The sequence below is a fragment of the Chiloscyllium plagiosum genome, unplaced genomic scaffold (assembly GCF_037043375.1).
Source record: "Chiloscyllium plagiosum isolate Xiang-an unplaced genomic scaffold, Cpla_swu_hap1 HiC_scaffold_30, whole genome shotgun sequence".
In the NCBI taxonomy this organism is placed as follows: Eukaryota; Metazoa; Chordata; class Chondrichthyes; order Orectolobiformes; family Hemiscylliidae; genus Chiloscyllium; species Chiloscyllium plagiosum.
The window spans coordinates 8,230,820-8,244,272 of record NW_028270168.1 but is presented as its reverse complement, the minus strand read 5'-3'; the positions used below and the strand labels follow the sequence as shown (position 1 = coordinate 8,244,272).

The window sequence follows — 13,453 nt, the reverse complement described above, 5'->3', positions numbered from 1 at the left end:
TGACTTCTTCCTAGGTTCTCCATCAGTCTTCCAGCTGCTCGGAGCAGATTAGGAGTTCTGTTGGATGTAACTGTGCTCTCCTTTTCACTCCTTTCAGTGGTGGGGAAATGTCCACATGCCAAAGCAGTGGCTGTTTGGAATTGGCAATTCAATTGAAAGAGGTGATTGACCCTGAATCCCATCACTGCAGCTTTCTTTACACATCAATGCTGGCAATCCTTGTGTCAATTTGCCACTGAGCATTACCTTTGTCATTCCTTTTTAAAAGGTGAAATACATTTTTAAAAAAAACATGCTTTTTTTTAAGTCAGATTGCTCCTTGAAATAATTCCTCATTCTTGTTCACATCTGTTAGCAATATAAAGGAACATCTGCCTTTTTGTTAGCCAAATGTATAAAAATCCCATATGGCCATCCCTTCACACTGCAAACAGGAGATTACATGCTGCCCACCAATGTTAATGTACGTCTATAGTGTTACAGAGCTCACGCCTACACAGGGGCCTCTTCTGCTCATTTTATAGATGAAGCCTCAGCACAAAATATGCTTCTCACTTATGTTTTGCATGTTTCATGCATTCTCCCATCACTTTGACAGATGAGTGTTGAGTAAAAAGAAAAACCAGTTTACATTCCCACTGGATGTCGTCTCATGTGTGACCTTAGGCTAGTCTGAAGTTGCATCACCAATTGCAAATATTGGTTGTGAAGTCTGCATTGGAGGGATGATTGCAGGCACTTCAGCAGCTTTGGAACAGCAATAGCTTTGTGCTTGTTTCCCACATTCGCTGCCAATCCCCACTCACCCCCCACAGTCTGTTGCTGCTGCTCTAACCCAGAGTCTGGACAGAGGAGATACTGGTGTTCCTGGCAGCTGTTCACGAAGCTGAACAATACTGGTTGCTGCAGCAAGGTACGTCATCCCTTGAGATATCTTCAGATGCAGCCACATATGTCTTCAGATGCTCTTTTATAACACAAAAGAACATTTGAAAGGAATGCAAGGTTTTTCATTTCGGATATGGACTCCAAAGTCAAACAGGTCCTGATAACTCAATCTGTTAACCATGATATGGAGATGCTGGTGTTGGATTGGAGTGGGCAAGATCAGAAATCACACGACACCAGGTTATAGTCCAACAGGTTTATTTGAAATCGCAAGCTTTTGGAGCACTGCCCTTTCATGCCTCTGAGCCTCTCTCCATTTCACCTGATAAAAGAGCAATGCTCCAAAAGCTTGAAATTTCAAATAGACCAGTTGGACTATAACGTGATGCCATGTGACTTCTGACCTCAGTATGTTAACAGCAAATGTGATTTTGGCTCCTTTGGCAAATTAGAAACCAAAAGGTTCATTAATGTTGAATTAAGGACAATGGGTGGACTCTGAAATCTGTAGGGCAATAGGGCGCCCATGCTTATGGAGTGATTCTGGCTACTTGTCAGGGGTGAGAGAGAGAGAGAGTGCTTTAGTCTTGAGTTCCCTCTCAGCCGCTTCAAATCGATCCAAATTTGACCATGGCTGAAGCTGCGGAAGGAGAAACCCACCCCAAGTGCGGAATGTGGCATCTGCTCTGACCAGTGGGTGGAACTGGCACATTGGGCAGGAGCTTGCCAGGATTGGGCAACTGATCTGTATCCCAGCCCGTCCCCGGGAACGATTCCCGCCGATAGGAGGGAACGTGCCAGGGAGCCATCACGACAGGACATCCATAATTCTGCTTTTCCCATCTCCAAGCCCAGTAGGAAAATTCTGCCCAATTCTTATGTTTAGGCACAGGACAAAAAAATCTGGAAGGGAAGCTGCCGAACATTTGCTTTTCAAAATTTGTTTCAGTTAATAGCAAAAATGAATTAGTACCTTACTTGACATAATTTTCACACCTCGCTTTTATAAGTTCCATGACTCCTCTTCCTGTTAAATGATTAAATTCATTCGAACCACCTTAGTGCTGAGGAATGCAGCGCTAAGAGTGACTGTATCTAAAAGTCGATGCAATTCCATTAGACCAGTTCACATCCCACTGCATATGATGAATTACCACCATTTCTTTTCTCTAGAAATTTCGTTCATGAAACCAAAGCATCTACGTTTCAAGGCAAACACTACACTGCAATAATATTCATCTTTTCTTCATGCAGATGCTGGACTCTGAGTTGCCCTAAAACAGTTGTAAGTGGGTGATGAAATGATTACGAATTGAATGTAACTGGGACTTGCAAACACCTGCTTCAAGTATTTGCTCCTTCAATGTCCTAATGACCTGGATCCTACACTTGGCAATTCAAACTGGCATGGACTCTGCCTTCCCTGGGCATTTTCTCAGCTGTTTTCCTGTTGCATTTTGCATTCAGTGATGGTGGGGGCCGCTATCAGCACTGAGCTCCACCTGTTTGCCGGGTGCACCCAGAGCTTTTCCATGTTCCCTACACCTTGGACTAGCCCCATAGTCCTTTTCAGCCCATTACCAACCCCCGTGTGGTGGTAATCGTGAGTGAAGTCGGTAGAGTAGGTATGGAGAAGCTGATAAAAGAAGAGACAATGAGAGGGCGTAAACTTGCGAAGATGATATGACAAAAAGCTTTTTCACACAGCGAGTAGTTACGCTCTGGGATGCCTTGCCTGGAAATATGATGGGAGCAGGTTCAAATGAAACATTCAAGAGGAACATTGGAAGGTTATTTGGATGGAAATGTTGTCCAGGAATATAGGGAAAAGGCAGGCAATTGACACGAGGTAATGTAACCAGTGCAGGCATGATTGGCTGCATGGCCTCCTTCTGTAATTCTGTGAGATCTACCACATTTATCTTGGTGTTTCATACATTTCAACTTACGCTGGCAAGCTACAAACCACAACTAGGCCTATTCAGGGTGGGTGGGAGAAAATTGTATGTCAGTGAACCTTAATGCAGCATTCTGCAAATTGCTTCCCAATGTGATCTCATCGTAACATTAAAAATTCACTCAATCCCATATGTCAGCAAATAAATTAGTATGGTCGCATTTATAGGTTGTTACATAAATATAAAATTTTGTGATGAAAGTCCTGACTGTCACCAGTCACTAAATGCACATCAATCTCTGTCGATGTTGCTATGGAAACCTCTGAAGTATTTACACAGGCATGAAGTTACCCGACTGTACATCTGATCAGAGCCAATTAAAACATCGAATGTCAGGACTGTGGTTGTGATTGGTCATACTTCCCATTGCTGGGACAATACAAGGGAATGGGAGATTATAACAGTGTGATTTCTCTGTGACCCCAACTGGGGAGCCCTGACCCAATTTCAAATGTGGGAAATCCTCCGTAAATGCAATTTGAGTTTGGTTAGCTTGGTTGGCTGGTTTGCGATGCAGAGTGATGCCAATAATGGGGGTTCAGTTCCCATACTGACTGAAGTTGATATGAAAGAATTTTCTTCTCAATCTCTCCCCTAACCAGAGGTGTAGCTACCCTCATGTTAAACCACCACCAGTCATCACATTTACATGAGAGAGCAGCTGTATGCTCTGGTAAGGTTATGGAAACTTTACCTTTTCTATTGATTGCTCTGTTTGAGTGGTGGAGGAGATTTTGCTGAATTGAAAGACGGCTGCAACTTAACTGAATGAATCAGGTCTTAATGTCGTGGGATATCTCATAGAAAGTCTAACTTCTGGGGTATCCCTTGAATTCTTTGGTTCATATCTTTGCCCATAATATAGTGAAAGTGAAAACTGATTACAGCATAGCCAGGGTAAGCACCTGGGAACATAGTTAACATCAGGTCACAAACCCAATCTATGACACTTCAACATATCAATGATTGACTTGACATGTCTAGATCACCCTTCTGCTTTCATTTCAAGATTAAGTACAATAGAAAGGTGTAGATGTGTCAGTAAAGGACAACTCATGATTCTCCTGGGTGAACTCTACCCCTAACCCTAATTCTTAAAACAGAAACTTCGCCATCTATTAACACATCAGGACCATGTGAAATAGGAACAGAACTAGAATTAGGTTTTGTTATCATGTATACTTAAGTACAGGGATACAGGGGTAGAGTGAAAAGTATGCAAAGTCACTATCCCTGGCACCATCTTGGGTACAAAGATACCTAGGAACAAAATCTTAGCTACAAAGGCAGAAAAATAAAGAAATAAGTTAAAAAATTCAACATTTCAGTCCTTCTTTAGTGTCAACTATAGGCCTGAAACTGGGCCCTTCCAGCCCGATGCAGACACCATCATCAGTAGGAAGGAGGCGGCCAACTCCAGTCACCATTCATCGGTGCCATCTTGCCTCTACCGACAATGCTACCGCCACTGTCGTGACTCCACACTGGGCCAGCCTCGATAATGCAGCTGTCCCTGAAGCTGTCAGGTCCTGCACCATCGAAGGGAAGAGCCCCTGTGTGGTGAACGGAGTGAGGTTGGCCAGGTGGACATCATTGAATATGAGTTCCCTGATTGGGGCTGTTAACCTGGGCCAATCAGGGAGCCCAGCTATAAACAGGATTCATAGGGATTGCTGTCTTGCTGGTGACAGGCTCTGAGCTGGCTGGTGCTGTGCACATGTAAATAACAGGTGGCAGGATACCGGCTCTGTGGAGTTATCTCCCCTTGCATCAAACCTGCTAAAGCTGCTGAGCTCTCTACAGACGGTAAGTAAGGTTAAAGGAAGATAAAAAGCAGTTGAAGAAGGAAACAAAATGTCAAAGCAAGACAGATGAACTCCAGGTAGGAGCATGCAGGCTATGTTGCTACACCACCGCCATCTTGAACCGGATGTAGACCATTTGGCCCAGCAAGACTGCTCTGCCCTTCAATAAGACCATGTCTGATCTGTCATAGTGCTGTAATGTTTGATTTGTAATATCCTGGAAATGCAAGCTTCTAAGTGCTTTGGCTATGACTAAAAGTATAAGGATGTAAAACCAAAGACTGCAGATGCTGGAAACCAGATTTTGGATTAGTGGTGCTGGAAGAGCACAGCAGTTCAGGCAGCATCCAAGGAGCTTTGAAATCGATGTTTCGGGCAAAAGCCCTTCATCAGGAATAAAGGCAAAGAGCCTGGAGCATGGAGAGATAAGCTAGAGGAGGGTGGGGGTGGAGAGAAAGTAGCATAGAGTACAATGGGTGACTGGGAGAGGGGATGAAGGTGATAGGTCAGGGAGGAGAGGGTGGAGTGGATAGGTGGAAAAGGAGATAGGCAGGTAGGACAAGTCCAGACAAGTCATGGGGACAGTGCTGAGCTAGAAGTTTGGAACTAGGGTGAGGTGGGGGAAGGGGAAATGAGGAAACTGTTGAAGTCCACATTGATGCCCTGGGGTTGAAGTGTTCCAAGGTGGAAGATGAGGCGTTCTTCCTCCAAGCATCTGGTGATGAGGGAGCAGCGGTGAAGGAGGCCCAGGACCTCCATGTCCTCAGCAGAGTGGGAAGGGGAGTTGAAATGTTGGGCCACGGGGCGGTGTGGTTGATTGGTGCGGGTGTCCCGGAGATGTTCCCTAAAGCGCTCTGCTAGGAGGCGCCCAGTCTCCCCAGAGTAGAGGAGACCGCATCGGGAGCAACGGATACAATAAATGATATTAGTGATGTGCACCCTCCCATCCTGGCACTTTCCCCTGCCACCGCAGGAACTGTAAAACCTGCACCCACACCTCCTCCCTCACCTCCATCCAAGGCCCTAAAGGAGCCTTCCACATCCATCAAAGTTTTACTTGCACATCCATTAATATCATTTATTGTATCCGTTGCTCCTGATGCGGTCTCCTCTACATTGGGGAGACTGGGCGCCTCCTATCACCCTCTCCCCCCTGACCTATCACCTTCATCCCCTCCCCCACTCACCCATTGTACTCTATGCTGCTTTCTCCCCACCCCCACCCTCCTCCAGCTTATCTCTCCACGCTCCAGGCTCACTGCCTTTATTCCTGATGAAGGGCTTTTGCCCGAAACGTTGATTTCGAAGCTCCTTGGATGCCGCCTGAACTGCTGTGCTCTTCCAGCACCACTAATCCAGAATAAAAGTATAAGGATGTATAGTGGATACTGCAGTGTTTGTAGGACATGAGCCTGTTTAATTATATTTCTGTCTTCTGTAGTGGTTTTATCAGGAAAACTATACATTGTTCCATTCCTGTCTCAGAGTTTTCAGTGAATTTTTACACTCATTCATAAATATGAACATTGTCAAGTACTCAGTTTGCAAGTCCTGAAGTAACCTGGGTTTTGCAAATGGAGGAATGAAGCCAATAAGATTTAAAGATAGCAGCCATACGTTTACTTTGCGAGAGGGAGTGAAACTTGGAGCTGACTTCCAAAACACAGTCAGTTTCACTTTAAAGTTTTTATTTTTCTTTATGTCAGTTATTATGTCTCACTGCCTCCAACGTCAGCTAAAAGTAAAGAATTGTTTGTTTAGGCTTTCTTTTAAATTCCTCAGAAATCTGCCTCCATTGATAGACTTTGTTATTTCTGCTTGCAGTTATGCTCTGGGTACTGTCCTAATCAATGGCGCTGTCAACATTGTTTTAAATTGGACTGTAGCTGAAAACCCAGAGGTGGATGGATTAATTTTTTAAAAAACTAAAAGAACTGTGGATGCTGGAAACCAGAAATTGCTGGAAAAGGTCAGCAGGTCTGGCAGCATCAGTGGAGAGAAATCAGAGTTAATGTTTCGGGTTGAGTGACCCTTCCTCAGAACTCTGGATTAATGCTTTGCTTCACTGGATGGCTGCTGGATGAAGCTGTGAATCATGAAGCGGAGGATTTAATGATGGGGAATCTATCTCTCCAGCCAACATAGAGGGGGAGAAGAAAGATATCTAAAAATTGGTGGAAAACTTGCAATAAGTAAGCTCTTTTCCATCTCCAAGTGCTACTAAGGTTCCTCCCTTCCCATCTCTCCCATTATGTTGACTGCAGTCCATAAAGCGAAATTCTTGCAGTCGTTTTTTTCGATGCAAAAGAAAGGCTCATGTTTATAAATCAACTTTCATGATCAATGGATGCCTCTCTGCACTTTTTAGCCAATTAAAAACTTTTGAAATGTAATGTAAACAGAATTTATGCACAGCAAACTGCAATGTGTAACAAACTGGAATTGCTGGAGAAACCCAGCAGCTCAGGCAGCGACAGTGCGACAGAAAGACAGTGAATGTTTCCATTCCAGTGACCTTTTGTCAGAGTGTGATATTGACTGGGGGCATAGTCTTTGTGGCAGCGTGGTTGGTCTGGTCTGGTCTGGAATTCTTTCAGGTGAGAGCCTGGGACTCCTCCCGACAGCTGTTTCCTTCAGCATCCGTCCACGCCTTGGTGATGCAGCTTGGATAAGTGTGTTTTGATTTGGAGATGCCGGTGTTGTATTGGGGTTGTACAAAGTTAAAAATCACACAACTCTAGGTAGTGCACAACCACCTGATGAAAGAGCAGCACTCCTAAAGCTAATGCTTCCAATTAAACCTGTTGGACTATAATCTGGTGTTGTGAGATTTTTAACCTTGGATCTGTCCCCAAGCCCAGAGCTGTGCAATAGATTAAGTGGATTTATTCTTTTACATTTTTTTTAATTATATTATCGTGGGAGGACTGTCATCTTGAACTTCTTATTCTTTTATTTTTCTAATTCATTCCTATGATTTTGTACTTTTGAAGGTCTGCAATGCTAGAGTTTTTATTGCTTTATTTTTCTATTTTGTTTCCTAAGAATTTGTCCTCAAGGATCTATACCTAGGTATATTTGTACCTAAGATGGCACCAAGGCGGGGGCGACTTGTAAACTTTTCATTGTATTCATTTGAGTACATGTGGCAATAAAGCTAATTCAATCCATCTGTTTTTGTGATATTGTTTGAGAGATAAATAATGGCTGGGACCAGAGTTTACTCCCCTCTTCTGCAAAATATTACCGTGGGATCTTTTATGTGTACTGAGAGAGAGATCTCGTTCATTATCTCATCCAAAAGACAGCACCTCTACAGTGTAGTACCCCCTCAGCACTGCACTAGAGTACTAGCCTTGACTTGTATGCTCAAGACCTAGAATGAAACTTGAACCCAGAACCTTCTGGGTCAGAGGCATAAGTACTGTCCCCTGAGACATAGCTGACACCAAAGTGATACAAGTACTATAAGAATTGTACCAGAATTGAAACCAAAAATGACAGGTGTAACTGTGACAGAGAAAGAATTGTTTCTTACAAGTGACCCACATGCCATTATCAGAGTTACCGACAGGTGATACATTAACAGGACTGGAAACCTCTCATGGGGACTACTTCATACTGTACAAATCTACTATATGTCGTTATGTTATAGAATCCCTGCAGTAAGGAAACAGGCCATTCGGCACATCAAGTCCACACTGACCCTCCAAAGAACATCCCACCCAGACCCACTCCTCCTATCTTATCCCTGTAACCCTGCATTTCCCATTGCAAATCTACCTAGGCTGCACATCATAGTGGGAGGAAATCAGAGCACCTGGAGGAAACCCATAGAGACACAGGGAAAATGTGCAAACTACATACAGCCACTTCGCCTGAGGGTGGAATTGAATTAGGTCCGTGGCACTGTGAAGCAGCACTACTAACCACTGAGCCACCATGTTGGCTGCTCAAGGAGAATGGCATTCATGAGGTGTTTGGCATCCAAGAGTGAATGGCACCCAAAACATCAATCTTTGAACAGACCAGTACAGCTTGGGCTGAAGGGCCTCTTTCCATTCTGTAAAACTGTTGGTGTAACATGTTTGAGAAAGATTGTTTCTTTGTTTAATTAATTCTAGATGAAACGTGGTATTTATTTAATAATATACATAATTGTATGGATCCAGCCACTAACCAAATTCGAGCAGTTCATTGATTAAAGTGACTTGTGGGAGTTTATTCTGTTCATTCTACCTTTGATGATGTTGACTGTTCAACTTGAGGAATCTGAACTCATTTTACTTGCCTGCCTTTCTTCCATTTATTATTCTAATTTAAAAAGCTTGAACAAATCCAATTGCCTCAAGAGATGCTCATGGTGAAGTATTCTACACTCTATTGTCCCAATGCATGAAAATAAATTCTTCCAATTACCCCTTTCATTCTGGTAATTGTTCTGGGTACAATAACATATTCACTGTCTGTGCTTAGCATTACACACAGTAGATTCTCCAAGTTTCCATTTTATATGGACCTTTCAGTCTGAAGGAGAAAGGTGAATAACTCCAGTAGGGATCATTCATTTGAAATGGGATACATTTCAACACTTAGCTCCAACACCCCTCTTGGAAAATGCCCTCTGTTCAGATACACTCTTTAGAAAAGTGCAATTAATTTTATTATGCCTCTTCCAAAATGTGTCTCCTCACACTGGAAACATATAAAATTATGATAGGAATAGAAAAGAGTGAAGCAGGGAGGTGGTTTCCACTGGTGGGTGAAACTAGAACTATGGGTCATAGCGTCAAAATAAGGGGGAGCATATTTAAGACTGAGTTGAGGAGGAACATCCTCACCCAAAGAGTTGTGAATCTGTGGAAACCCCTGCCATTTGAAACAGTTGAGGCTACCTCGTTGAATGCTTTAAAGTAAAGATAGATTATTCAACAGTAAAGGAATTAAGGGTTATGGTGAGTGGACAGGTAAGTGGAGCTGAAACTGCAAAATGATCAGCAATGATCTTATTGAATATCAGAGCGAGCTCAATGGGCCAGTGGTCTACTAGTTCTTATGTTCTTACGTTTTGTGTATTAAATTCTAAGATGACACCTAAGTTGGGAATGTTGCAGTTAGACAGATTTTTTTCTTGATGGGCAGAAGCATTTGGGTAGAACAATTTCTATCAAAATTACAATGACATATTCCATTTATTAATGCACCCATACGTTGTTTTTTGCAGACTTGATTTCCTGTCTGGATAAAGGAATTCATTATTCTCAGCGGCATTTTACGTAAGTTGAAATGCAGTTTAACCTTGTTTAATATGCTGTAAGACTTGATGGAAAGTTTTGCATTGTTTTGAAAGCAGAATTCCAGGAATGCTGGTGTGCTGATGTGGAAGCAGTCAGGCAATTGTCATCCAGATAAATGACAGCTATCAAGAAGTGGTCCCACCTCTGTTTGGGAGTTTACAGGATGACATCCAATGACAGGAAAGCAAGCGAGCCAAAAATCCTCTTCTGGGAACAATTGCTGTGTTAATATCATATGGGTTTTTTCCCAATCCTGCTTTTAAAATCAACAAATAAATTGTCATTGTTTTGTAAATGTTGGATTGAATCTATCACTGAGAACTGCTAAAATGGGAAAATGTTTACGTCCACGAGGAAAGAAGAGAATTGGATTGATTAGTTCCTTTAAAGAGCAGTCTCCCTCATGATGGGTTGAATAATTTCCTATGCACTCTATATGATTCTGTGAACTTTTATTTAGAGTTAGAATTGAAACACTGAATTGAAGCTCACTTGAAAGAAAATGTCAAGCGTTTAAATGTTATTTATGCACAGTGATCAAAATTGCAGCATAGCCTGAAGTAGGATGGGTTCTTGTTATATTTTTATTAATATTTGGTCCAGTATTTACAAGGTTTCCACCATGGCTGTACCTTTTTAACTGTGCACAGATTATAGAGGACACATAAAGGAAATGCTGCTGCCAGTAACATTTGGAAGCTAACACATGTCTAAAGCATTTATAAATAGTAAGCATGAGCTGTGTGATCTCTTACAGTCCTGTAACAGAATGTGGGAATGTTTCTTCAGCCACTCTTAGTTGTGAAAAGATAGTGTATTTGTCCTCCAGTATTAACTGCCTTCATCTTTTGCTGAGGCTCTCACTCACTAACAGTGTGGATGTGCCTGTGATCGCGTCGCTCATAAGCTAACACTAAATAACAGCTAAATAAACTGGAGGAAGTGGGATGGAGTCCACAGTCACTGAAACAATCAAGTTTCTATCAAAGTTTGCAACACCCTAACTGTTGGAAATTAGTAGGAACATTGTGGAGACAGAAAATGCTTCCTGCATTATGGTCAGAGCTCAAAGACACTTGCAGCCAGCATACTGTCATCTCTGCCATTGAATATGTATGATCACTGACATTATAAACCGACACTTAAGAATGTATCACAGGAATGTAATGTTCATATTTGTACAAATAGCATCCTTATTCATTACACAATGATGTCAGAGATGGAGCAATGGTATCTCTTTACGTGAATTGTTATGCTATTGCGTATCCCTTCAGATACAAAAACAAACAAAACCTAAGCGATCCTTCTGATTTTTCATCACTGTACATGACCTGTTTGTTACACTATGTAGTCCCTTTGGCACATGCATGCATCTTAAATGGACGGCTTCTCATACATAGCCTCTTTTGTCACTTGAGCAATCATCTCAACTTCTATTCCCTGCTTCTATAGGGAAGGTTAATCCATGCATGCTTCCGTATACATTACACACCAGATTCAGACATGCTGGTCTCACTCAATCCTGTTAAGGGAATTTAATATCTATACGTTATGTCCTCTTATCAGAGATGAGTGAGAGAATCAGTCTCTAGGCTTAACCTGGACACAGCTCACAAATACAGACCGCAGGGAGAAAATACAAGACCATCTTCTCCTAGATTAAACTGACTCACTTATCCAGGTGGGAAATTGGGTAGACGCAGAGTTAAACAAGTGTGTTATGGTACCAATTACTGTAAGCGAAAGTGAGGACTGGAGATTAGAGTCAAGAGTGTGGTGCTGGAAAAGCACAGCAGGTCAGGCAGCATCTGAGAAGCAGGGAAGTCGACGATTAAGGCAAAAGCCCTTCATCAGGAGTCAATTACTGTGGCCTAGCTTTGGTTTATACCATGTCGTGTGGCTCATGGAATACGATCAATATATCCAAAGTCAGCTGCATTCTTAACATCTGAAAATGTCTCCAGTGTAAAGAGGGAGCTAGCCAGGATGATTCAGGCTGCATCACTCTCCAGTGGATGTCCATCTGTTCCCTCCTTCAAGGGAGATGCCCTGTTATTTTTTTTTAATCACAGATGTACTAGACCACATATTCCAACATCTATGTTTTAGATTTTTCCAAACAAGTTCTTGAATCCAGTGATGTGCAGGTTAGATGGCTTGGCCATGTTAAATTGCCCATAGTGTCCAGGCATGTGCAAGCTGGCTGGATTAGCCAAGTGAAGTGCAGGGTGACAGGGATAGGTTAAGGGGGTGGGTCTGGGTGAGATGCTCTGCAGAGGAGAAAGTGAAGTCTGCAGATGCGGGAGATCAGAGCTGAAAATGTGTTGCTGGAAAAGCGCAGCAGGTCAGGCAGCATCCAGGGAACAGGAGAATCGACGTTTCAGGCATAAGCCCTTCTTCAGGAAATTCCTGAAGAAGGGCTTATGCCCGAAACGTCGATTCTCCTGTTCCCTGGATGCTGCCTGACCTGCTGCGCTTTCCCAGCAACACATTTTCAGCTGAGATACTCTGCAGCCAATCAGCGTGGAATTGATGGGCTGAATGGCCTGCTTCCACACTGTAGGGATTCTATGTTTCTTAAGACTTCTTTAATGGACATATTTACAGGCTTACATCCCACTGTTTTTTCCCACAGAGATACTCGTTCTTTTCTTCAATCATTATTAGAACTCCTACTTAAAGGAAAATACTGTTTCTCATTTGGATGTGAATAGGTTAATATCTTGTGTTGTATTCAGTCAAAATTCCTCATTTATTTAACTGTGATTCTTACACAAGTGATTACCCAGTCAACTGGCTATCTACAGTAAATGTTATAATCATTACACCCTGAATTCTTATACCGTGGGTGGCATCCTGTCAAGAACACTATAATTCCACATGCTTTAGTAACAGTGGTGAACAAATATTGTTCACTGTTCATTGTATTTAGTGGGGCCCACAGACTCTGGCATGATCTGTATTTTAACCCAGTCTCAATCCCTGTCCTTGCAGAGAGTATAATTGGACCCATAGTCTCTTGACAATAAGGTTATTCCATTCTAAACAATACACCATCAATAAGGGCTCTGGGACCTGTGTAAATATGACAAGCAATAATGTGCGTCCTTAACCAATCAAGGTGAAGAATTCTAATGTAAGTTAGATTAGTTTTAAAAATCATGGAAATGAAGCAAAACAAAGAGAGAAGAATGAAGAAATTATGGCAGAGGCACATAAAATAGAGTTAAAAGTGTTTAAAATATAATTTATTTGAAATTTCCAATGATAATTAAAATCTGAAAGAGTGAGATTCCAAACTGAGAAAAGATAGTTTTCAGGGCCATAGGGATAGCTAGGAATTAATATTTACCACACTGTTAACAATTCAAAAATTAAAAATGAGAGAAGTTAAGACATTAAAAGGTGATTATTCTTGAATGAACAAGCCCAAAATCTTTCTGGGGTGTTTATTTAGTGCTTGGAGAAGGGTTAAGCTGCAAATCCATGTATGTAAATGGCGAGT

General features: G+C 42.2%; 1 protein-coding gene across 3 annotated transcripts in view; it reads left to right on the top strand.

The window, feature by feature from the left end:
- The window catches only part of LOC122563492 (discoidin, CUB and LCCL domain-containing protein 1), a 142,709-nt gene that overhangs the window by 77,434 nt on the left and 51,822 nt on the right, over positions 1-13,453 (top strand). For all 3 annotated transcript variants that reach the window (XM_087976707.1, XM_043717282.2, XM_087976708.1), the window contains one exon: positions 9,876-9,927. In XM_087976707.1, coding sequence (XP_087832833.1) covers positions 9,876-9,927 — 52 coding nt within the window. The remainder of the gene's footprint in view (positions 1-9,875; positions 9,928-13,453) is intronic.